This window comes from Carcharodon carcharias, chromosome 14 (assembly GCF_017639515.1).
Source record: "Carcharodon carcharias isolate sCarCar2 chromosome 14, sCarCar2.pri, whole genome shotgun sequence".
NCBI lineage: Eukaryota > Metazoa > Chordata > Chondrichthyes > Lamniformes > Lamnidae > Carcharodon > Carcharodon carcharias.
In genome coordinates, this window is record NC_054480.1 from 116,116,705 (window position 1) to 116,143,193 (window position 26,489).

The 26,489-nt window shown below is 44.3% G+C and overlaps 1 protein-coding gene across 4 annotated transcripts in view; it reads left to right on the top strand.

Moving 5' to 3' along the window:
- Positions 1–26,489, top strand: part of med16 (mediator complex subunit 16) — a 59,609-nt gene that overhangs the window by 27,975 nt on the left and 5,145 nt on the right. For all 4 annotated transcript variants that reach the window (XR_005945094.1, XM_041204056.1, XM_041204054.1 and 1 more), the window contains exons 11-12: positions 15,881–16,014; positions 23,170–23,362. Coding sequence is in view for 3 of the 4 variants with exons in the window: in XM_041204056.1 (XP_041059990.1) it covers positions 15,881–16,014; positions 23,170–23,362 (327 nt within the window). In the remaining variant the exon portion in view is untranslated. The remainder of the gene's footprint in view (positions 1–15,880; positions 16,015–23,169; positions 23,363–26,489) is intronic.

Consider the following 26,489-nt stretch of genomic DNA (forward strand, 5'->3'; position numbering starts at 1 on the left):
CCGTGGACAGTTTGCTCATCCACCCTGCAGCCACTGCTTTCATCCATACAGGCTGCAAGGACCTCGAACCTTTTGAGAATTGCAAAGGCTGAGGCTCCTCCACTTCTACTTTCTGGGTCCCTGTACCTGCCTCACTTGTCACATCCTCCTGCCCCTGACCACTGACCAAATTAGAAAACCCTATCCTAAGGGGTGTGACTGCCTTTTGGTGCAAAGTGTCCAGGTAACTTTCCCCTTCCCTGATGCATTGCAGTTCTGCAGCTCGGCTTCCAGCTCAATGACTCAGTCAGCTGCAGCTCCTCAAGCTGCAGACGTGTTTGGCCTGGATCACCCTAGCATGCAGGAACTCCCAGTTTCTACAGCTGCAACATCTTACCTACCTTGCCATCTGACCAAAGCTCCTTAGACAGCACCTTCCAACCCCACGACCATCTAGGACAGGGGCAGCAGACACATGGGAACACCATCACCTAGGAGTTCCCCTCCAAGCCACTCACCATCCTGAATTGGAAGTGTATTGCTGTTCCTTCACTGTCTCTGGGTCAAAATTCAGGAACTCCCTTCCTAACAACACTGTGGATGCACCTACACCACAAGGACTGCAGCAGTTCAAGAAGGCAGTGCACCACTACCATCATCTCGAGGGCAATTAGGGATGGGCAATAAATGCTGGTCTAGCCTGCGACGCCCACGTCCCATGAATTAATAGAAAATTATGTTAATTAATTTACACTGCTACTCCCAATAACCTTTACTACTGCTAATAAAGCTTGCTACAACTAATAAAACCTTATAATTACTAATAAATTACATTAGTTTTGAAGATAAACAAACAGAATATTCACTAACCTATCACTTATCTGTTTTCCTGTGATGTCACGCTTCAATTTCTCTCAGAGCGCAGCCACTCCGCTCTGGAACCACAGACTAGATTGGAAAGCTCTTCTAGGTGGTGGTAATGGCTTGTGGGTTGTCTTTTCACCTGCTTTTCTAGGTGGTGGTTATTGCCTTTGGATCCACTTTTTGCACGCTCTCAAAATTCCCCCAATCTAGCCATCTGGCCCTGGTCTTCTACTTGCCTGTACTGCACCACTGGACTTATCAGCTTCTACTGAGTTTGGATTCATCTGTGTCCTTTTATGTGCTTTCAACCAGTTTGTTTCTCTGGAAGTTTTGGGTTTCCAATTTCAGTTTCCGTTTTCATTCCCTTAGAAATTGGGCCGGAGTTTCCTTTGTCTGTTTCCCTTTTCAGTTTCTCTTTTCAGCCATTGGGGTGGGTTTGGATGCTCCCTTGTGGGTCGGGCAGTTGAGGTTGGGTCGGGTGGATCAGTTAGGCTCTGACTCCAATAAAAAAAAATACAAGCTCAAATCAGATTCCATAACTAAATACAAACTGAGAGCCTCACCCGCATTCAACGCAGTGAACAATGAAGTTGGTATTGTCTCTGCTTGAAGTGCATGCCTAAATAACTCATCTCCTGCTACCTCCCTCAGCCTGGTGAGACGTAGTCTACACCAAAGCAATGTTACAGCTACCTCTGTCTGCTCCCAAACTGAACTGCTCCCTTCTGTAGCAAACACACATAAACAAAAGAATCTTCCTTCTCCACAGCCCATCTCTATGACAATGTGGCATGCTTTCGGATGTTCTGAAAGAGAAATGTAAACGTTATTTACCTTCAGTGTTACTCTTTGATTCAGTAACCCATATGAATAATTTAGGTTGCTAATAGAGTTTTGCAACCCTTTCTCCAGACTCCCTGGGTCCACAGTGAAACCCCATGTTTACAAAGCTGCTTTCAGCTTCCTTTCATCTGGAAACTACATACATAATTTGAATCTTTTATTGAAGTAAGGGCAGACCTTCTGGCTCTATTAAACTAAGATAGAAGAACCCAATTTCTAATTATTTTCACAACTCTACAAATGACCTTGTAAGATAAACTTAGGGTAAAATTTTTAGCTGGGCGGGCGGGTGTGTGCGCGCCCCCGACCCGACCGAGCATAAAATAACGCACGATGATGTCGGGTGAACGGGTGAACGTCCCAACGTCATCACACACGTGACATTTTGGTTGGCAGGCGCACGCCAACAATTAAAATGCCTGTTAAAGCCATTGTATGATCACTCAGTGAATTTTTCGCTGCCCGTCCGACCTTACGGGCAGGCGAAAAGGCCAAGTGGCATTTTCGCATTTTAGGAACGCTCACCCATAGAACCATAGAATACGACAGCACAGAAAACAGGCCATTCAGCCCTTCTAGTCTGTGCCAAAATATTATTCCGCTAGTCCCATTCACCTGCACCTAGTCCATAACCCAACAGACCTCTCCCATCCATGTATCTATCCAATTTATTCTTAAAACTTAAGAGTGAGCCCGCATTTATCACATCAGATGGTAGCTCGTTCCACCTTCTCACCACTCTCTGAGTGAAGAAGTTCCCCCTAATGTTCCTGCTAAACCTTTCCCCTTTCACCCTAAAGCCATGTCCTCTTGTGTCCTAATCTAAGTGGAAACAGCCTACTCGCATTTACTCTGTCTATACCCCTCATAACCTTGTAAACTTCTGTCAAATCTCCCCTCATTCTTCTACGCTCCAAGGAATAAAGTCCTAACCTGTTTAATCTTTCCCTGTAACTCAACTCCTTAAGACCCGGCAACATCCTAGTAAATCTTCTCTGCACTCTCTCAATCTTACTGATATCCTTCCTGTAATTAGACGACCAGAACTGCACACAATACTCCAAAGTTGGCCTCACCAATGTCTTATACAACCTCACCATAACATCCCAACTCCTATACTCAATACTTTGATTTATGAAGGCCAGTATGCCAAACAAAAGCTTTCTTTACAACCCTGTACACCTGTGACGCCACTTTCAGGGAATTATGTATCTGAACTCCCAGATCCCTTTGTTCCTCTGCACTCCTCAGTGCCCTACCATTTACTGTGTATGTCCTACCTTTGGTTTGTCCTTCCAAGATGCAACACCTCACTTTTCTGTATTAAATTCCATCTGCCATTTTCTGGCCCATTTTTCCAGTTGGTCCAGATCCCTCTGGAAGCTTTGAAAGCCTTCCTCGCTGTCCACAATGCCTCCAATCTTAGTGTCATCAGCAAACTTGTTGATCCAATTTACCACATTATCATCCAAATCATTGATATAGACAACAAACAACAATGGTCCCAGCACAGATCCCTGAGGCACACCACTAGTCACAGACCTCCAGTCTGTGAAGCAATCATCCACTACCACTCTCTGTCTTCTCCCACACAGCCAATTTCGAATCCAGTTTACAACCTCTCCATGGATACCAAGTGTCTGAACCCTCTGAACTAACCTCCCATGTGGGACCTTGTCAAAGGCCTTACTAAAGTCCATGTAGACAACATCCACAGCCTTTCCTTCACCTACTTTCTTGGTAACCTCCTCGAAAAACTCTACAAGCTTCGTTAAACACGACCTACCACGCACAAAGCCATGCTGACTATCCTTAATCAGCCTTGGCTGTCCAAATAATTGGATATCCGATCTCTCAGAACACCTTCCAATAATTTACCTACTACTGACATCAGGCTCACTGGCCTGTAATTACCTGGTTTACTTTTGGAGCCTTTTTTAAACAACAATGAGCTACCGTCCAATCCTCTGGCACCTCACCCTTGGCTAAGGACATTTTAAATATTTCTGCCAGGGCCCCTACAATTTCTACACTAGTCTCCCTCAAGGTCCGAGGGAATATCATGTCAGGCCTGGGGGATTTATCTACCTTTATTCGCTCTAAGGCAGCAAGCACCTCCACCTCTTCAACCTCTATATGTTCCATGACACTACTGCTTTTTTCCCTTCCTTCCTTATACACTATGCCAGTTTCCTGAGTAAATACTGATGCAAAAAAACTGTTTAAGATCTTCCCCCCATCTCGTGAGGCTCCACACATAGACGACCACTCTGATCTTCAAGGGGACCAATTGTGTCCCTTACTATCCTTTTACTCTTAATATACTTGCAGAAACCCTTCGGGTTTACCTTTATATTATCTACCAAAGCAACCTCATGTCTTTTTGCCTTCCTGATTTCCTTCTTTAGTATTTTCTTATATTTTCTATATTCTACAAGTACCTCATTTGCTCCTTGTTGCCTATACCTGCTATACACCTCTCTCTTCTTAACCAGATCGCCAATATCCCTTGAAAACCAAGGTTCCCTTTGCCTTTAATCCTTACAGGAACATGCAAACTCTGCACTCTCAAAATTTCGCCCTTGAATACCTTCCACTTACTGAACACATCCTTGCCAGAAAACAACTTATCCCAATCCACTCTTCCTAGATCCTTTCTCATTTCCTCAAAATTGGCCTTTCTCCAATTTAGAATCTCATCTCGAGGACCAGACCTCTCCTTATCCATAATTAACTTAAAACTAATGACATTGTGGTCACTGGACCCAAAATGTTCACCTACACATACTTCTGTCACCTGTCTGGTTCAAGTATTGCATCCTCTCTCATTTGGTACCTCTATATATTGATTTGGAAAACTTTCCTGAACACATTTGACAAACTCCAAGCCATCCAGCCCTTTTACAGTATGGGAGTCCTAGTCAATATGTGGAAAGTTAAAATCTCCTACTATCACAACTTTCTGTTTCTTACATCGGTCTGCTATCTCTCTACAGATTTGCTCCTCCAATTCTCTCTGACTATTGGGCGGTCTATAATACAACCCTATTAGTGTGGTCACACCTTTCCCATTCCTCAGCTCCACCCATATAGTCTCTGTAGACAAGCCCTCCAGGCTGTCCTGCTTATGCATAGCTGTGATATTTTCCCTGACTAGTAATGCCACTTCTCCCCCTTTCATCCCTCCCCTTCTATCACGCCTAAAACAACGGAACCCTGGAATATTGAGTTGCCAGTCTTGCCCCTCCTGCAACCAAGTCTCACTAATAGCAATAATGGCGTAATCCCACATGCCAATCCATGCCCTAAGCTTATCTGCCTTTCCGACAATACTCCTTGCATTGAAATAGATGCACCTGAGAACATTTCTATCACATACAAACCTTTGATTTCTGTCTATACATGCATTCCTCACTTGACCTTTATCCTCCTCCATCTCACTATCTAACACTCTGGTTCCCCTCCCCCTGCAAATCTAGTTTAAATGCCCCGGAGCATCACTAGCAAACCTACCCGCAAGGATGGTAGGCCCCCTCCAGTTCAGGTGCAAACTGCGCTGTCAGTACAGATCCCACCTTCCCTGGAACAAAGCCCAATTGTCCAGAAGCATGAAGCCCTCCCTCCTGCACCATCTCCTTAGCCACGTATTTAGCTGCATTATCCTCCTGTTTCTAGCCTCACTAGCATGTGGCACGGGTAGCACTCCTGAGATCGCAACCCTGGTGGTCTTGTCCTTCAACTTTGCACCTAACTCCCTAAACTCTCTTTGCAGGACCTCCTCCTCCTTCCTATCCACATCATTGGTCCCTACATGGACCACGACATCTAGCTGCTCACCCTCCCTCCTGAGAATATTGAGAACTCGATCTGAGATATCGCGGACCCTGGCACCAGGGAGGCAACAGACCCTCCGGGATTCTTGATCTCTCCCACAGAACCTCCTATCTGTCTCCCTAACTATCGAATTCCCTATCACTACTCCTCTCCTCTTTTTCCTCCCTCCTTTCTGAGCTGAGGGTCCAGCCTCGGTGCCAGAGACGCGACCACTACAACTTGTTCCTGGTAGGTCGTCCCCACCAACAGTATACTTATTGTTAATGTGAACGGCCACAGGGGTGCTCTGCTCTTTCTGTTTATTCCCCTTCCCTCTCCTGACATTCACCCAGCTGCCTGCCTCCTGACCTTTAGGAGTGACTGTCTCCCTGAAACTCCTGTCTATTACTGCCTCTGCCTCCCGAATGATCCGAAGTTCATCCAGCTCCAGCTCCAGTTCCCTAACTCGGTTTCTCAGGAGCTGCAATTGGATGCACCTTTTGTAGGTGTAGTCATCAGGGACAATTATGCGGTCCCTGACTTTCCCACATTCTGCATTCGGAGCAATTGACTGCCCTCGCTTTCCGCGCTCTTTTTCAACTGACCTCCCCTTCCTCTCCGCGCTCTTTTTCAAATTACCTCCCTTCAAGCTCCGTGCTCTTTTTCAACTGACCTCCCTTCAACCTCCGTGCTCTTTTTCAACAGACCTCCCCTCGCTCTCTGCGCTCTTTTTCAAATGACACACCCACAGGCAGAATGAGGTTTCCTAAAGCAAATAAAAATTAAATAAAAATTTTAAAACTTAATTTATAACGTCCCTGCTCATGTGACAGAGTCACATAAGGGGACATGTTTTATTACATTTTCATTTTCTTTATTTATAACACTTCATCATCTTCCTGAGGCAGCTCTGTGCCCTAGGGAGAATGAAAAGCGCACATGTGCGAAGGTCACGCTTGCCCGGCTCGCACTACCCTCTTCCACACAGCACTGTACGCTGCCGCTCGCATTTCACGCTGGATGGACCGCTGAACCCGCCCAACATGGGTGAAATTCTGCCCGTAGGTTACCTTTTAAGTTTCATAGACCCAGACATATTTAACTTGCATTTATGTAAGAGTTATTACTAATTTCTCAAGCAGATTTTTTTTTTTATTCATTCATGAGATGAGATGTGGGCTTTGCTGGCTAGGCCAGCATTTATTGTCCATCACTAATTGCCCTTGTTTAGAGGGCAGTTAAGAGTCAACCACATTGCTCTGGGTCTGGAGTAACACGTAGGCCAGACCAGGTAAGGACAGCAGATTTCCTTCCCTAAAGGACATTTATCTTTTTTTTAATACTTTAACCTGCAACCTAAAAGTTATATTCTAAAACATATGAATTGCGTACCAGAGTTTTGCAACACAGTCTATAGATCTGAGTGTCTATTCAAAATTATCACTTCAATAGATGTTAATTAGACAAAATTATGCTTATATGGGAAATTAAATTTGTAGAAAATTGCTGTTGGGAAAGGTGAGGGTTTTTTTTTGCAATTGTTCCGAACTGTTTTCTCTGTCAGCATGTTGTCATCGCAGCAAGATAAGAGTTACTACAGTAGAGTACCTCAAATCCAGCTATCCAAAAATGAGCCATTTCCAAAAACCAGATATTTTTTAAAGCGAGCAAGAATTTTGAGTCCATTAAATGAAGAAAGAACTTACTGGTTTGTTCATGGATTTTCTGCTTCGGCGCAGTGGCATGCAAAATAGCTATCTGTTTTGTGAGCTTGACGTATCCTGTTCTCTGAGTGGCTTAGCAACTCTTGACCCTATCTGACTGAGCTCAGCCTGATCCGCCTGACCCAAAACCAATCGCTCAACTTGCAGAAGAGCACCCAAACCCACCCCAATGGCTAAAAAAATGAATAACTCTTAATGTCCTAGGATATTAAAGGAAGTAGCTACAGAGATAGTGGATGCACTGGTAGTAATCTTCCAAGAATCCTTAGGCTCTGGAAAAGGCCCAGAGGACTGGAAAACTGCCAATGTAACACCCTTATTCAAAAAAGGAGGGAGACAAAAAGCAGGTAACTATAGGCCAGTTAGCTTTAACTTTTCTATTGTAAAGGATGTAATAGCAAGGCATTTAAAAATACATAATATCATCAAGCAGAGTCAGCATGGTTTCATGAAGGGTAAATCATGCCTGACAAATTTATTAGAATTCTTTGAGGAGGTAACAAGCAGGATAGATAAAGGGGAACCAATAGATGTAATATATTTGGATTTCCAAAAAGTGTTTGATAAATGGCCACACATAAGGCTACTTAATAAGATAAGAGCCCATTGTGTTGGGAATGGTATATTATCATGGATAAAGGATTGGCTAACTAATAAAAGACAGAATTGGGATAAGGGGAACACGTTCAGGATGGCAACCTGTAACTGGAGGGCCACAAGGATCAGTGCTGGGCCACAATTATTTACAATATATATTAATGACTTGGATGGGGGAAGTGAATGAAGGTGCTATCACCAAGTTTACGGATGACACAAAAATAGGTGGGAAAGCAAGTGGTGAGGGTGACACATAGTCTACAGAGGGATATTGACAGGTTAAGTGAGTTGGCAAAAACTTGGCAGATAGAGTATAACGTGGGAAAATGTGAGGTTATGTACTTTGGCAGGAAGAATAGAGGAGCTGAATATTATTTAAATGGAGAAAGACTGCAGCACAGAGGGATTTGGGGGTCCTTGTTTATGAATCACAAAAAGCTAATGTACAAGTTCAGCAGATAGTAGAGAAGGCAACTGGAATGTTGGCCTTTATTTCAAAGGGGATGGAGTATAAAAATAGGGAAGTCTTGCTAAAACTATAAAAGGTACTAGTTAGACCATACCTCGAATACTGTGAACAGATTTGGTCCCTTTATCTAAGGAAAGATATGCTGGCATTGGAGGCAGTCCAGAGAAGGTTCGCTAGGTTGGTCCCGGGTATGGAGAGATTTTCTTATGAGGAGAGATTGAGTAGGTTGGGCCTGTACTCATTGGAGTTTAGAAGAATGAGAGGTGACCTTATTGAAACATGTAAGATTTTTAGGGGGCTTGATAGGGTAGATGCTGAGAGGTTGTTTTTCCTTGTGGGAGAGTCTAGGACCAGAAGGCATAGTCTCAGAGTAAGGGGTCACCCATTTAAGACAGAGAGGAATTCCTCCTTTGTGGATAGTGAATCTGTGGAATTCTTTACCACAGCGGGCGGTAGAGCCTCGGTCGTTAAGTATCTTCAAGGCTAAGATAGACAGACTTTTAATCAGTAAGGGAATCAAGGGTTATGGGGAAAAGGCAGGAAAGTGGAGTTGAGGATTATCAGATCACCCATGATCTCATTGAGTGGCAGAGCAGACTCAGTGGGCTGAGTGGCCCACTTCTGCTCCTAAGTCTTATGGTCTGTGCAGGTTAAAAAAAATCAAGTTTTGATACAGGTAGTGATACACTGTGCAGAACAATGAAGTTAAAGTAATCATGTCACAAATAGCCAGCTTATACCCCCAATATGTCAGATCCAACTTTGTGAGCAATAATAGAAAAGACATGTGAAGTTGCTTGATAGGAAACTGTTCTGGAAAGGCTAGGAGCTCAGATGGATAGAAAACACTTAAGGAACTTATTCTCTTGATTTCATGTGTCCCCTATTCGTTGAATTAAGGTTCCAGTATTTTTTCTATAAACCAGTAAGATCTGAAATCCAGCATGGTCTCAATCCTGAGGTTGCTGGTTTTTACCTGTATTTGGCTTGTGCAGGAAAATGCTGGCAAGATATGATGTGTTCCATATCTTGATTTGACAGAGTTGGTAGTTTAAAACAAACTAAATTTTTACTCCTGGCCCAAATCCCCCAATCAGGATCAGAGCTCCTATTTCTGACCCTGATCAGACAAAAAATACCCATTTGCTTTCCTCTGATTTTGCTGGGCAATATTCTGATGGAGGATCCTGCAGAACTCAGTTAGCACAGGAAACCTTGGAGACATCAGCGAAAAGAATTTGGGCAGAAGCCATGCCCCCTTTTTGTGGCACTAGCAGCCTTATTCTGGTAAGTCAAGTTTGTCCCAAAGCTTATTTGAAAAGCTAAGGAGAGAAGGTAAGTGAGTGAGGAAAGTGAGTAAGGGGGTAAGGTGGTAGATGGATAGGATGGCAGGTGGGTGCAGTGGTAGGGTGGCAACTGGGTACAGTAGTGGGGTGGCAGGTGGGTAGGTGGCAGCTGGATAGGGTGGTGGGTGGGTCAGGGGGTAGTCGTGTTGGGAGGGGTTGTCAGGTGGGGGCTAGTCAGGTCAGGTGGCGGGGGAGGTGGGATAGTTGAAGGGGAGACTTGGAGGTATCAGTTGTATAGTTACCTGGCTGGATTTTTATGTCTGATGTTTCTGGATAACTATTCGGGTAAGTCAGAACCGTCCAAAGTTTCCAACTCTAACTCTAGGTTGAAGGCGTTTTCAGAAGGAGCAGTGGAGTTGCCCATTGGAAATTCAGACTTTCTGGGAAATTTTCAGAGTCGGTGCATTGGGGCTCCCAGGGGGTCCTGTAGCACATCTTCTCAGGTACATCCAGTCTCTGATGATCCAGAGACTGGAAGATCCGGGCCCTGGTTTACTTTTCCAAAATTTTTGGAGAATCCCTTAAAAGTTGGGCTATTTACGGAGGAAGTGGTATTGTCGCTGGACTAGTAATCCAGAGACCCAGGGTAATGCGCTGGGGACCCGGGTTTGAATCCCTCCACGGCAGATGGTAGAATTTGAATTCAATAAAAATCTGAAATTAAAAGTCTGATGATGACCATGAAACCATTTTCGATTGTTGTAAAAACCCATCTGGTTCACTAATGTCCTTTAGGGAAGGAAATCTGTCATCCTTACCTGGTCTGGTCCACATGAGACTTCAGACCCACGACAATGTGGTTGACTCTTAAATGCCCCCTGAAATGGACAAGCAAGCCACTCAGTTGTAACAAACCGCTACAATGTTACAAAAAAGGAATGAAACTGGACAAACCTCCCGGCATTGACCTAGGCATCAAAAACAACAACGGTAATCGCAGCCCTGTTGACCCTACAAAAGTCCTCCTTACTAACATCTGGGAGCTAGTGCCAAAATTGGGAGAGCTGTCTCACAAACTAGTCAAGCAAAAGCCTGATATAGTCACCCTCATGGAATCATACCTTACAGATAATGTCCCAGACTCCTCCATCTCCATAACAAAAACAGAATTACCTGGAAAAACTCAGCAGGTCTGGCAGCATCGGCGGAGAAGAAAAGAGTTGACGTTTCGAGTCCTCATGAGGACTCGAAACGTCAACTCTTTTCTTCTCCGCTGATGCTGCCAGACCTGCTGAGTTTTTCCAGGTAATTCTGTTTTTGTTTTGGATTTCCAGCATCCGCAGTTTTTTTGTTTTTATCCTCCATCTCCATCCCTGGGTATGTCCTGTCCTGCCAGCAGGACAGGCCCAGCAGAGGTGGTGGCGCAGTGGTATACAGTCGGGAGGGAGTTGCCCTGGGAATCCTCAACATGGACTAAGGACCCCATGCAGTCTCATGGCATCAGGTCAAACATGGGCAAGGAAAGCTCTTGCTGATTATCATGTACTGCCCTCCCTCAGCTGATGAATCAGTGTTCCTCCATGTTGAACATCACTTGGAGGAAGCACTGAGGGTGGCAAGGGTGCAAAATGTACTCTGGGTTGGGGACTTCGATGTCCATCACCAAGACTGGCGCAGTAGCACCACTACTGACTGAGCTGGCCAAGCCCTAAAGGACATAGCTGCTAGAGTGTGTCTGCAGCAGGTGGTGAGGGAACCAACAAGAAGGAAAAACATACTTGACCTCACCCTCACCAACCTGTCTGCTGCAGATGCATCTGCCCAGGACAGTGGGAGTGACCACTGCACAGTCATTGTGGAGACAAAGTCCTGCCTTCACATTGAGGATACCCTCCATCATGTGTGTTCTGTAACAACATGGCCAAGCATATCCCCCACCCTATCATTACCATCAAGCCAGGGAATCAACCCTGGTTCAATGAAGAGTGCAGGAGGCCATGCCAGGAGCAGCATCAGGAATATCTAAAAATGAGGTGTCAACCTGGTGAAGTTATAACAGCATAAGCAGCAAGTGATAGACAGAACAAAGCAATCCCACAACCAATGGATCAGATCTAAGCTCTGCAGTCTTGCCACATCCAGTCATGAATGGTAGTGGACAATTAACTCACTGGAGGAGGAAGCTCCACAAATATCCCCATCCTCAATCATGGAGGAGCCCAGCACAGCAGTGCAAAGATAAGGCTGAAACATTCGCAACAATCTTCAGTCAGAATTGCTGAGTGGATGATCCATCTCTGCCTCCTCCAGAGGTCCCCGGCATCACAGATGCCAGTCTTCAGCCAATTCGATTCGCTCCACATGATATCAAGAAACGGCAGAAGGCACTGTATACTGCAAAGGCTATAGGCCCTGACAATATTCCAACAATAATACTGAAGACTTGTGCTCCAGAACTTGCTGCTTTCCTAGCCAAGCTGTTCTAGTACAGCTACAACACTTGCATTTACCCAGCTATGTGGAGAATTACCCAGGTATGTCCTATACACACAAAGCAGGACAAATCCAACCCGGCCAATTACCATCAGCCTACACTCAATCATTGGTAAAATAATGGAAGGGGTCATCAACAATGCTATTAAGCGGCACTTACTTAGCAATAACCTGCTCACTAATATCCAGTTTGGGTTCCGCCAGGGCCACTCAGCTCCTGACCTCATTACAGCCTTGGTTCAAACATGGACAATAGAGCTGGACTTCTGAGGTGAGTTGAGAGTAACTGCCCTTGACATCAAGGCAGCATTTGACCAAGTGTGGCATCGAGAGCCCTAGCAAAACTGGAGTCAATGGCAATCAGGGAAAACTCTGTTGGTTGAAATCATACCTAGCACAAAGGAAGATGGTTGTGGTCGTTGGAGGTCAGTCATCTCAATCCAAGACGTCGCTGCAGGAGTTTTCAGAGTAGTATCCTAGGCCCAACCATCTTCAGCTGCTTCATCAATGACCTTCCTTCCATCATAAGGTCAGAAGTGGGGATGTTCGCTGATGATTACACAATGTTCAGCACCATTCATGACTTGTCAGATACCGAAGCAGTCCATGTCCAAATGCAGCAAGACTAGGACAATATCCAGGCTTGGGCTGACAAGTGGCAAGTAACATTTGCGCCACACAAGTGTTAGGCAATGACTATCTCCAACAAGAGAGAACCCAACCAACACTTCTTGATGTGCAATAGCATTACCATTACTGAATCCCCCATTATCAACATCCTGGGGGTTACCATTGACCAGAAACTGAACTGGACTAGCCATATAAATACTGTGGCTACAAGAGGCTAGCAATTCTGCGACGAGCCACTCACCTCCTGGCTCCCCAAAACCTGTCCACCATCTATAAGGCACAAGTCAGGAGTGTAATGGAATACCCCCCACTTGCCTGGATGAGTGCAGCTCCCACAACACTCAAGAAGCTTGACACCGTCCAGTACAAAGCAGCCCGCTTAATTGGCACTACATTCACAAACATTCACTCCCTCCACTACTGATGCAGAGTAGCAGCAGTGTGTACCATCTACAAGATGCACTGCAGGAATTCACCAAGGCTCCTTAGACAGCACCTTCCAAACCCATGACCACTGCCATCTAGAAGGACAAGATCGATGGGAATACCACCACCTAGAGATTCCCCTCCAAGTAACTCACCATCCTGACTTGGAAATATATTGCCGTTCCTTCACTGTCGCGGAGTCAAAATCCTGAAACTCCCTTCCTAACAGCACTGTGGGTGTACCTACACCCTGCGGACTGCAGCAGTTCAAGAAGGCAACTCACCACCACCTTCTCAAGGGCAAGTAGGGATGGGCAATAAACGCTGGCCTAGCCAGCGAAGCCCACATCCCGTGAATGAATAAAAAAAAATTGATAAAATAAAGGTGAGTCCCAACAAAATCAGTATGCATGAATAGTGTTTAACTATTAATCAGTGCTCCATCTTGTTAAATATTGAACTCTATTAACTCATATCAGGGGTTTTATTTTGTTGCCAAAAGCCAATTGATCTTGTGTTGTACTTCTCTAGCCAATTATGAAAAACAGTAGGGAAGTATCTATACTGGCCTCTGTTTTTGTGACTGGAAGGTATGCTTTTTAACAAGAGCACCGATGTGATATTTATTTAGGCATTCCTCTTAAACCTCAGGTCAGAGGGTGTGGAGCCACATGACAAGTAGCAGAATGGATAGAAAACTGGCAACAAAACAAAACAGAATACGGTTTAAAGGTAGTTACTTGAATTGTCAAATGATGGGAATTAATAATCAACGATTGGTGTTGTGATCACTGTTGGTCATCACTTGCATAAACAATTTGGATTTGAGAATTGGAAATAGTTTCAAAATTTGCAGAAGACAGCAAATTGGGGTCTAGTTAATATAGAGGAGAACTGGGACAGAATGTATAATGGACTTTAAACAAGAATGTTGAATTGGCTTCAATATAGTTAGATACAAGGTAATACATTTGGTAGAAAGAATAAGGAGGGCATATACTCCTTGGAAAATTATGTCTAAATGGGGTAGTGGAACATTGTCAGTGTAAGTAAGGAACTGATGAGCTCACCATATCAGACATCCCAAGGAAACTAATATTGAATCAGGACTGGGAAATAACTATATTTACATAAGCAAAATAACAGTAATGAAGATAGGAATGATATACAGTGACAAATTTCCAGGACCAACTTACTTCCATCCCAAAGTTTGAAAGAAAGTAGGCGAGAACATTGCATGTGTCCTTGCTATAATCTTCCCAACTTGTCCTGGTTTGGGAATTGTTCCTTTAGATTGGAAAATTGTACATGTCACTCTGTTGTTTAAGAAAAGGCAGAGAGGGAAACTGGGAAATTATAGACAAAATTAGTCCAACATCTATTGTGGAGAACTTGCTTGAATATATAATTAAGGATAGAGTAACCGAACACCTTGAACATTTTCAGTCGATCAAAATGCAACATGAAGGATAGGTCATACCTGATGGACTTGATTGAATTTTTTGAAGGGATGATGGAAGTAGTGGACATGAGAATATCAATAGTTATTATTTATATGGATTACCAGAAGGTATTTGATCAAGTCTGTCACAAGAGGCTGTTAACTAGTGCTGAAACTGATGGAATTAGAGGCAAAGTTTTGACCTGAATAGGAAATTGGCTGAGCGGCAAGGAACTGAGTGTAGGGATAAATGGGCAGCTAATTGGCAGAAGTCTCAACTATTCATTGTATTTATTAACAACTTAGATGATGGAATAGGAAGCCACATATCTAATTTGTTGATGAGACAAAGATTGGTAGCATTGTAAGCAATAAAGATGGAAGCATATCGATAAATTGGTTGGGTAAAAGTGGCAAATGAATTTTGATGTACGCAAATGTGAAGCCATTCACTTTGGACCTGAAAAGGATAGAACATAACACTTTCTAAATGGAGAAAAGCTAGAAACAGTGGCAGACCAAAGAGAGTGTAGTGGTCCAAGTCTGTAGATCATTAAAATATCATGAAGAACTACAGAAAATAATCAAAAAGTCAAATGGAAAGCTGATCTTTTTATCTAGAGGACAGATTACAAGGGCTTAGAAGTCATGCTTCAATTATAAAAATCCCAGGTTATATCACATCTGGAGTACTGTGAGCAGTTCTCGACCTCACACCTTAAGAATGATATATTGGCCTTGGAGAGAGTGGAATATAGCTTAATCAGATAATTTCTAGGCTCCAAAGATTAAATTAGGAGGGGAGATTACACAAACAAGGGTTGTATTCCCTGGAATTTAGAAAGTTGAGGAACAAAGCAACTTACTTGATTGCCAGCTACCACCTTATGGAGCATGTTCAAGACAGAAGTCATTAGATTTATGAATACTAATAATATTAAAGGATATCGGGGTAGCGCAGGAAAGTAGCATTGGGGTAGATGATCAACCATGATGTAATTGAATGGTGGAGCAGGCTCAACAGGCTGAATGGTCTACTCCTGCTCCTATGTTCCAGCATTCACTCCTCTACGACTGGCACACAGTGACAGCAGTTTGTACCATCTACTGGATTCACTGTAGCATCTCACCGAGGCTACTCTGACAGCATCTTCCAAACCTGCAACCTCTACTGCCTTGATGAGTAAGTGCAGCAGGTATTAAGGAACAGCAGCACCTGCAAGACCCCACCACCTCCTTAAGAGCTATTATAAATGGGCAATAAATGCTGTGAGTGACCAGCTGTTTAAAGGGTCTAACTGATGCTTTCTTTCAGATATTGATAAAGTTATGATAAATCTGAAAACTGAAGAGTTTGTCCTGGATGCATGGGTGTTACAGTCACTGCAACAGCTCATACAATGGGTTGGAGACTTTGTGCTATACCTCCTGGCTAGTTTGCCTAATCAGGTGAGTAAAGCCCTAACTTAGAACTGTGCATCTCAAAATATTTTTGCCAAAATAGAAAGACCTTGTGCCAAGGAAGAGAAATTTTTATCCAAATTTTTCAGAAGTCATCTCCTTTAAAGACTAAAGGATACATTGTCCAATTAATCGCCATCACCAACAATTTTGCTAAATTATTTCAGTTCATTATACAGATCTTCAGCCTCTTAATTTGATTTTTTTTTTAATTGTTTGAGAGATTTCTGTTCTCAACAGACATTCCCTCAATACAGCACTGCCAGCAACGAGCATTAACCAAATTAAACCGTTCTTGCAATTATGAATCAAGACGGATGAACCAATGATTTATTTTGCTGCTTTGGTAAAAGTTATTCTGTTATGGTGCAGCATTACTTTTACTCACTTTATATCGACCTTTACTGTATTCCAAATTTTGTACATACTTTTCTTTCGAAAAAAACCTGCCATTCCTATACTTTGCTTATGGCAGAATCTTTGGCTCGGCAAGCAGGGGAGTAAGATGACGCAGGGTGATGTCGGGCGTGCGTCCCAACGTCACCACACGTCATTTAGATTTTCAGTTGGGCGGGCGCACAGCCAAGTCAGCTGCATGCCTGCCAAACTGTCAAAGACCTATTAAAGCCATTTAAAAAGCCACTTAAGCAATTACCTGTGCTGTCCTTGAGGTTGGCGGGCAGGTGAAGAGCCCAGGTGGCCTTTACATTTTTCATGGAACCTCATGCGCGGGTGGGATGAGGTTTCGTGAATGATTTTAAATTTTCACAAAAATTTTTATTAAAATTAATGCACGTGTCCCAGCTCATGTGACAGTTTCACATGAGGAGACATGTCATGAAAATTTTTTCACCACTTTATTAAACTGTTTACCCTTAAAACTTATCTCCCTGGACACCTCTGTGCATCAGGGAGATTTCTGTGCCCTCTCATGCATATGCGCGAAAGAGTGCACTCTCAACTTAGGCAACCCACCTCCCCTCCGCCTGCACAGTGCTTCCGGGCCCATGTCACGCTGGGCGGGCCTTAATTGGCCCACCCATGTAAAATGGCAGCGTGGACCCGTTCGGGGGTGAAGTGTTTCAGATCAACTGTCCCATCTTCCTGTGTACCTCGGCATTCCAGTGACTGACATCTCATTACCTGCAATTGCTGTCACAATAAGTGCTAAGCGCTGTAGATCTCCTGCCTCGTCTTACTTAGTATTCTAATGACTGATACCTGTCTACTTCTAATCATTGGATTCACACCCGCTGAGAGCTAGTCTAGATTAGTTTTTGCTGTGGTCTTTGCCTAGGTTAATATATATCAAGTATCCCAGTAGCCTCAGCTTTACAGGCTCCCACGGTAGACATTTTCATGGCTAAACCTACTACGGCTGTCATGCTACACCAGCAAACACTTAGGTTACCCTTGCTAACAAATGAAAAACACCTTGTACGCTCTAACAGTGGTCTTTGACTGAGCCCAAAATGGCCAATGACATCACCATCCTTGCTCCTCGCCTTCCTTGTGCTGGGCAGGCACTGACTTGGATTCGCAGAGAGCTTGCCATACCATTTGGACTGCACTAAGCCCTATAGACCTAACCCCACCCTGGTGGTTGCCCCCCTTTGGCTAAGGGCTACATTCTCCTGTCTTGGGCCGTGGCTCCCCTTTTTCAGAATTGCTTCCTCCTCCATACATATTGGCACCTTGGCAAATGAGTGGGCCTTTCGCTGTCTCCTCAGACTGAGGATTGTCAGGTACAGCAGCAGCACTAACTGGGCTATAATCAAGGCTTGGGAGATGATCCTAATCCACAGTGGATATGTATGTTGAGGTCCCAGTCCCAGAAGTCCTCTCACCAAGTGGTATCATCTATTTGGTTTATATCATTATTTATGCCCTTGCTCTTTTGTTGCAGTGTAAAGTAGGCCCTTTGCACCCTCTGAACTGCCTCCCGTATTACAGTAAGGTGTTCGGGCAGAGGTGGAATTGGGTAGGAGAACTGGTCAATATATTGTGTTAGGTTACCCTTCATATCCTCTCGGATCTGCATGCTAACCATCTCTTACTTGTCTGTGTCCACCACCTCCACCCTCCCCACCTGGGCTGGCATCTGCAGGTGCAAACACACTGTGTTACTGGTCAGTGGGCATAGGCATTCCTGCTGTGGTGTAGTAATATAATATCTCCATTTTCCTAAGTATGCAACATGAATTGGTTCCATGGTAGCCCAGGTAGTTTCCATTGTACAATTGACTGTTGCATTAAACCCACACCTGGCCTCTTCCATTTCGTATCGATGGGGGCACATTACTGAGGAGGATCCTACACATCTGTCTAAGGCAGTACCTATCACGTTCCTATCTATTTCTATTTCGAATGGTGGTATGTTGTGATATCTTACATAATAAGTCCCCCTAATTATCCCTATATTCTCCACCCTGTATAACGTTCTACCTGGTGTCAGTTCTGTTAGCACAGAGAATGCCAGGACCGTGCCAAGCAACATACTATTTTTCATGACACACTCCGCATCAATTGGATATACACGTACCAAATCTCTGAGCTGACAACTGCTCATTCTTCCCCCTGTCTTTCTGGACAGGTTGGTCAGTTGGTCATTTGTAATCCACAGGGGTACCTTCCCCTCTTGCATTTGCCTTTGATTTTCTCACGTCTGCTCAAGCACCCATGATTCAAAGGTATTTAGGGCTGCTGTCTGTGAGATGTTTTGCCCTTCATTAATTTATTCAGTGACAATCCGCTTATGCCCTACCAATATGGTTGCCAAGGCCTGCACCGTCCAGGTCAGGTCTTGGTCCATATCAAGTTGTCCGTCTTGGACTCCCTGTCCCTTCTCTAGTATTTTCTTGAGTTGGGTGCTTAATTTGCGGACCTTATGGTCCATCGAGGTCAAATCAACTGAGTTTACAATTGAGGTCCCTGTATTGAATATTGTGGTGCCGTCGTTCACCAGGCTACAATTTCCCCATCCTTTCCTTGGTGGGGGAGCCTTTGCATCCCTGCCATTATACTGGGCTGCCTGCTTTAATACTCGCTTTACTAGTGCCGTATACATTGCCTGGGTTTTAGCCGAGCACCACAGGGGTAAGGCGATGCCTGACATATTTAGGACCGCGGGTACCAGTTCATGGTGTACATTATCATACAATACATTGTCGTCTTTAGTTAGCACAAGTCCATTCTCAGACCCAGAACTTAATTACGGACAAAGTAATACAGTTTGTTCAGCCTCCAGCTCAGTAGTCGCAGATGTACTTGGAACAGTGGTAATAGTGGTGGGCGGTGTTGTCACCTGATGATCCTGTGGGAAAATCCGCCACATCCTGTTGGCCTGATCCTGCATTCCTGTGCTTGCACACATTTCACAGCCTTGTTGGTTGACACCTGGGGAGAAAGTGGGTTCAGGGTTCCTAATGCATTGGACCCTTATACAAGTTTCAGTTAGTTGTATCCTGCAACTAATGCATACTGTGGCCTGGCAGGTGAAATTCAGGCAGTGTACCCTGCCTCTGAACCACAATGTTCTGTGTTCAAGCCCTGCTCTAGGGCTTGAGCAGAAAAAGCAAGGTTGACACTCCAGTGCGGTACTGAGTGAGTGCTACACTGTTGGAGGTACTGTCTTTTGATGGGATGTTAAACCAAGGGCCCCATCTGCCTTCTTAGGTGAATGTAAAGGATCCCATAGCATTATTTCGAAGATGAGCAAGGGAGTTATCCCCGGTGTCCTGGCCAGTATTTATCCCTCTATCAACATCACAAAAACAGATTTCCTGGTCCCATTGTTAACCACATTTGTTTGTAAATGTTAGTGTAATACAGCTGTTAGTCTGTGATACCAACACAACCGAAGCAGAATGGTGATTAGTGCCGAATTAGAAATTTCGGGCCCACAACCATAACAGTGATTGGTTTGAGCTAGCCCAAGCTCATAACCTATTGAATCACAGCAGACAGAAGACTTTCACTGTGTCAGCCTGGGCTGGATAGGAATGCATGTCCCAACATAATGTGTAACCCATCTATCCTGTCTCCCATACATATTGGTGCCAGTATTTGGTTGAATAAGCTAAACACAATGATTTCTGAGCAATATGTCATAGGTCTCTCCTCTCCATTTTCAAAACTAGCCAAAGAATTTAGACTGGCAATAGGAGTCTGCCGTATCCAGCATTGCCACACTATAGGTGACCATTGGTGCCCTGTTCCTTTTAAGGGGACCTCACATTATAATCTTCCTATTTGCTGGATTGCTCAAAGCTCCTAATTCCCCTAGGCGGTCCATCCCGAGGATGCTTCCTTCTGTAGTCTTACAAACCCACATCTGGGTGGGGATCATGAGTCCTTCCATTTCTAAGAGGATAGTTTTGCTCTGTCTTGCCTGAATTTATGTCCCCCCCCCATTCCAGATATTGTGATGTCCTGGTAGGTTTAAAATTAGTAATTGAGACGGACGCTGCGGTGTCTGTGAACATATTGCACTGCCAGTCCTGTAACGGTGCTTCAACAAACATTCGGGGGGGTGGGGGGTGGTCCTTAGTCTTGGCACCTGTTATGGGGGTCAGTGCCACCTATTTACTTTCGGCCAACCCCTTGGACAGTCTACGGGCCTCATCTGCGGTCAAGAACTTATGCCCTGCGCCGCTACCAGATGCCTGCTTTGGTCCCTGCCCTTCTTAAGTTTTCTTTGTGGATATTGTCATTGGGGCTAGCTTGACTGAGCATGGCGGTGACTTGGGTTACCTCGGCCCTCTCATATTGGGGGTGGATCATCCTCTTCATATTCAGCTGCCTCCTTTTCAATCTTGCCCCAGCCGGCATTATCTTCGCTATCTGAGAGTGGGGATTCATTCTTACCACTGCCTCCCAATCTTTCCCTTTGGCTTCCTGTATTCAGAAATTCACCCTCCACCATTGCCCCAAGAACTAATTTGTTAAGATTACTACTCCGTTCTGCACTTTCTCTCTCTTTTGACCCTTCCACCAGGCTTTCTGTTCTTCGGAGAATTCGTCAGGGTCCCATCCTTCCTTCTGCATTTTCTTGATTACCACCTTCTTCTGGTCAGCAATGAACCTAGTTATGGATCCTTCTGGTCCCCAATCCAAACCCCTGTTCCCTTTAGTTGGCTCCGCGACAGCCACCCCTTTTCTGGATTCTGACCTCTGTGTGGTTTTCAACCCTCACCGGCGCAGCTCTGACCCCGAGTTCTGACCTTTCTGCATGGTTCTCAATCCCCACCGGTGCAGTTCCAACCCTTGGGTTCTGACCTCTGCGTGATTTCGGGCTCCACCAGCACGGTTCCAACCCTCTCCCTGGCGCTTTTATCGCCCTGATTCCAATTTGACTCTTTTGATACTCGCCCCCATCAGTCTGGTCAGGCTAACTGCCCTATGGGTGGTAAATTCAAACACTCACTCATCTTGTAATGCAGCCCTTGTGACCTGATGCAAGTATCCTGCCAACTATGCCAGTTGTTGCGCTGAAATCACACTTTGTCGACTACAATACGATTTACGATCGATTATTCAAGCAAGCGCAGGGAAAGCCTGTTTTTGTCAGTCCAACCCAAGTCAGCCCTCTGCCCTCTGACTTGTTAGATTGTCTTTTATACAGTTGGTCCCTGTCCTTTCGTGACTGCGGATGTGTTCTTGGTCACATAGGCTCACAATAGGTGTTAGTGTTTCAGATCAACTGTTCCGTCCTCCTGTGTACCTTGGCATTCCAGTGACTGACATCTCATTACCTACAGTTGCTGTCACAATAAGTGCTCAGTGCTGTAGATCTCCTGCCTCATCTTGGCATTCTAATAACTGACACCAATCTACTTCTAATCACTGGGTTCACACTCACTGTGAGCTAGTCTATACTAGTTTTTACTGTGTCCTTTGTCTAGGCTAATATATGTCAAGTGTGCCAGCAGTCTTGGCTTTACAGGCTCTTACCCAATACTTTTTCATGGCTAAAACTACTACGGCTGTCATGTTACGCTACCAAACACCTAGGTTACCCTTGCTAACAAATGAAAAACACTTTGTACATTCTAATGTTTTAAAGGAAAAGGAAAGCATATGGAAAGCAAGTAGCAGGATATCTGGGATAATTAGATATGATGAGTTACTGTGGTCTGTTTCAGCTTTACTATATTTCCTTGGAGATTTAGAAGGGAATTTGTCAGTTTTTACTTTTTTCCCTCATTCCAGGAGCTTCCATGTCTAGGGAGAGCAGGTTACATAGACTTGCATAGAATGTACATCACATCAACTATTCGGCCTAGCTAATCCATGCACGAGAGCTTTCTCCTAACCTTGTATGCCTTTCCTTCTATTCCTTTCTTCTAGCTTCCCCTTAAATGCATCTATCACATGTGTCTCACTACTCTTTCTTGAAGGTATATGAGGTTGACTATGTCTGAAAATGATGGGTTTGATGAATCAAATAGAGTTTTTCCCATTGTACTCATTTTCAAATGTGTGTACATTTTGTTCAGATCACTCCCACCTGTTATACAAGGAAAATTTTACACTTATTGAGTATTTCCTTCTTATTTTTTGATCATCAAGTTTTAGCAATCACCTGGAAACTTTTGAGTCAAGTCATCCCTTTGAGCTGTTCCAGTGACCTTAGTTACAGAGGACACGTGCAATCTCTCAGAAACTCTGCTAGTAATTGAGAGTGAAGATTTCCCAGATGATAGCATCCTGAGGCCAAAACAAAAACAGAATTACCTGGAAAAACTCAGCAGGTCCGGCAGCACCGGCGGAGAAGAAAAGAGCCGATGCTTCGAGTCCCCATGACCCTTCGACAGAACTTGAGTAGCATCCTGAGGCCAGGTGGCTCTGGAGCAGCTCTTGAGCTTGTCTGAAATCACAGTTCCCTGTTTCCAGTAGAGTCACTGGGAATCTGGGGTGGAGTTGGTTGCTTCCCCATACAATGTCATCAGAGCAATCCAGAGGGAAAGAAAGAATACTCAAAGATCACCAAGGCAGCATTAGACTTACTCTATAAAAATGTACTAGTGACAAAATAGTTGGCAGGAATATATTTTGAACAAACAGTTCTCCCCCACCATACCTTGCCTTTTAGCACCAATGTGTAGGTTAGTGTCTTACTGATGTCTGAATCTGTATTTTCAGGTTTCTCCAGTTCGCCCAGGATTTAGTTTTCTCAGAGATGGTACCTCACTTGGCATGCTCAGAGAGCTAATGGTTGTGATCCGAATATGGGGTCTCCTTAAACCTGGCTGTCTGCCAATATACACTGCTACATCAGACACTCAAGATAGCATGTCCCTACTCTTCCGACTACTCACGAAATTATGGCTTTGCTGTAAGTTCAAATCCTTTGCCTGGCATACTTAACCAGGTTTATTCAATTTATTTGACTGGAGTAGTAGCAATTTGTATGTAGTTTTTGTATAAGATTGTGTTGGGCTAGAGGGTGATCATCTGTAAACATTAGTTGGAGGTCACCTTCCATTAGCTGAGATAAAAGCAAAAAACTGCGGATGCTGTAAATCCAAAACAAAAACAAAAATACCTGGAAAAACTCAGCAGGTCTGGCAGCATCTGTGGAGAGGAACACAGTTAATGTTTCGAGTCCGCATGACTCTTCAACAGAACTAAGGAAAAATAGGAAAGGGGTGAAATATAAGCTGGTTTAAGGTGGGGGGACAAGAAGAGCTGGATAGAGGGCCAGTGATGGGTGGAGATAACCAAAAGATGTCACAGACAAAAGGACAAAGAGGTGTTGAAGGTGGTGATATTATCTAAAGGAATGTGCTAATTAAGGGTAGAAAGCAGGACAAGCAAGGTACAGATGGCCCTAGTGGGGGTGGGGTGGGGTGAAGGAATCAAGAAAGGCTGAAAGGTAGAGATAAAACAATGGATGGAAATACATTTAAAAATAATGGAAATAGGTGGGAAAAGAAAAATCTACATAAATTATTGGAAAAAATAAAAAGGCGGGGGAAAATCGGAAAGGGGGTGGGGATGGAGGAGAGAGTTCATGATCTAAAATTGTTAAACTCAATATTCATTCCGGAAGGCTGTAAAGTGCCTAGTCGGAAGATGAGTTGCTATTCTTCCAGTTTGCATTGAGCTTCACTGGAACAATGCAGCAAGCCAAGGATAGACATGTGGGCATGAGAGCAGGGTGGCATGTTGAAATGGCAAGCAACAGGGAGGTCTGGGTAATGCTTGTGGACAGACCATCGATGATTACTTCGGTGCTGCTTCACGCTCTCATATGGACCTGGAAAAATTTAATAATTTTGCTTCCAATTTCCACCCCTCCGTCATTTTCATGTGGTCCATCTCTGACACTTCCCTTCCTTGACCTCTCTGTCTCAATTTCTGGTGATAGACTGTCCACCAATATCCATTACAAGTCTACCGACTCCCACAGCTACCTCGACTACAGCTCCTCACACCCCGCTTCCTGTAAAGATTCCATCCCATTCTCTCAGTTCCTTCGCCTCCGTCGCATCTGTTCTGATGATGCCACTTTCAAAAACAGTTCCTCTGACATGTCCTCCTTCTTCCTTAACCGAGGTTTTCCACCCATAGTCATTGACAAGGCCCTCAACAGGGCCCATCTCCCATGCATCCGCCCTCACACCTTCTTCTCCCTCCCAGAAACACAATAGGGTCCCCCTTGTCCTCACTTATCACTCCACCAGCCTCCGCATTCAAAGGATCATCCTCCGCCATTTCCGCCAACTCAAACACAATGCCACCACCAAACACATCTTCCCTTCAGCGCCGCCCCACCCCCGGCAGCATTCCGTAGGGATCGTTCCCTCCTTGACACCCTGGTCCACTCCTCCATCACCCCCTCCACTCAATACCCTCCCATGGCACCTTCCCATGCTACCGCAGAAGGTGCAACACCTCCCCCTTTACTTCCCCTCTCCTCACCGTCCAAGGGCCCAAACACTCATTTCAAGTGAAGTAGCATTTCACTTGCACTTCCCTCAACTTAGACTACTGCATTCGTTGCTCCCAATGCAGTTTCCTCTACGTTGGAGAGACCAAATGCAGACTGGGTGACCGCTTTGCAGTCTGTCCGCAAGCATTACCCAGACCTCCCTGTCGCTTGCCATTTCAACACTCCACCCTGCTCTCATGCCCACATGTCCATCCTTGGCTTGCTGCATTGTTCCAGTGAAGTTCAACGCAAACTGGAGGAACAGCAACTCATCTTCCGACTAGGCACTTTACAGCCTTCTGGACTGAATATTGAGTTCAACAATTTTAGATCATGAACTCTCTCCTCCATCCCCACCCCCTTTCCGATTTTCCCCCTCCTTTTTGTTTTTCCCAATAATTTATATAGATTTCTCTTTTCCCACCTATTTCCATTATTTTTAAATGTATTTCCATCCATTGTTTTATCTCTACCTTTTAGCCTTTTTTGATTCCTTCACCCCACCCCCACTAGGGCTATCAGTACCTTGCTCGTCCTGCTTTCTACCCTTAACTAGCACATTCCTTTAGATAATATCACCACCTTCAACACCTCTTTGTTCTTTTTAACTGTGACATCTTTTGGTTATCTCCACCTATCATTGGCCATCTATCCAGCTCTTCTCCCACCGACCCCCCCACCCCCCCACCCCCAAACCAGCTTATATTGCACCCCTTTTCTATTTTTCCTTAGTTCTGTTGAAGAGTCATGCGGACTCAACGTTAACTGTGCTTCTCGCCACAGATGCTGCCAGACCTGCTGAGTTTTTTCAGGTATTTTTGTTCTTGTTCCATTAGCTGATGTTGGATAAAAATTGGAATTAGGCTAAAACAAGGGGATCCAATCAAGGAAATCTCTTTCTGAAATTTTAATCCGAAAAGTTGTTATAGTTGTTTAGGATCATCAGCTGTTTAAAGGAAGGACTGGCTTAGTACATATTGTTGCATTATGTCCTGCAATGCTATAGTTCCAGTGTGTGTTTTGCAGATTTGCTATAAGCATTACTGAATTACAGCCAATAGTTAGACAAATAAGTAAACCTGAACGTTTTTTTTCTACTTATAATTACAATATGAACGCGCGCACACTTGTTGCCTGATGGAAAACCGCAGACTTAATTGTGGTATATTGTGTTTCCTTAAGTGGATGTTAATTTGCAGTCCTGTCTACAGAAATAATTGAGAGTGTAACTCAATATTGAAATGAGAACTACTTATTCAAGAATACAGGAATGCTTCATGTTGAGGTCTTACAATAGCTTTACCTTTTGAGTGTTTCGTGAAATATGCCCTGCAGCTAATTTAAAAAAAAAGTTCTGAAGTTTGAGTGATGCAGCACAGTGAATTTGGAGTGATTTGGTATGGTACTTTGGCATTGTGGATTGTACATCCTTAATTTACTCTTGCTCAGACTGTTGTGATGAAAGGCTGTAAGGGTGCAATCTGAGCTGGATCAGTACATCTTGTGAGTATTGGTCTACAGCATAAGA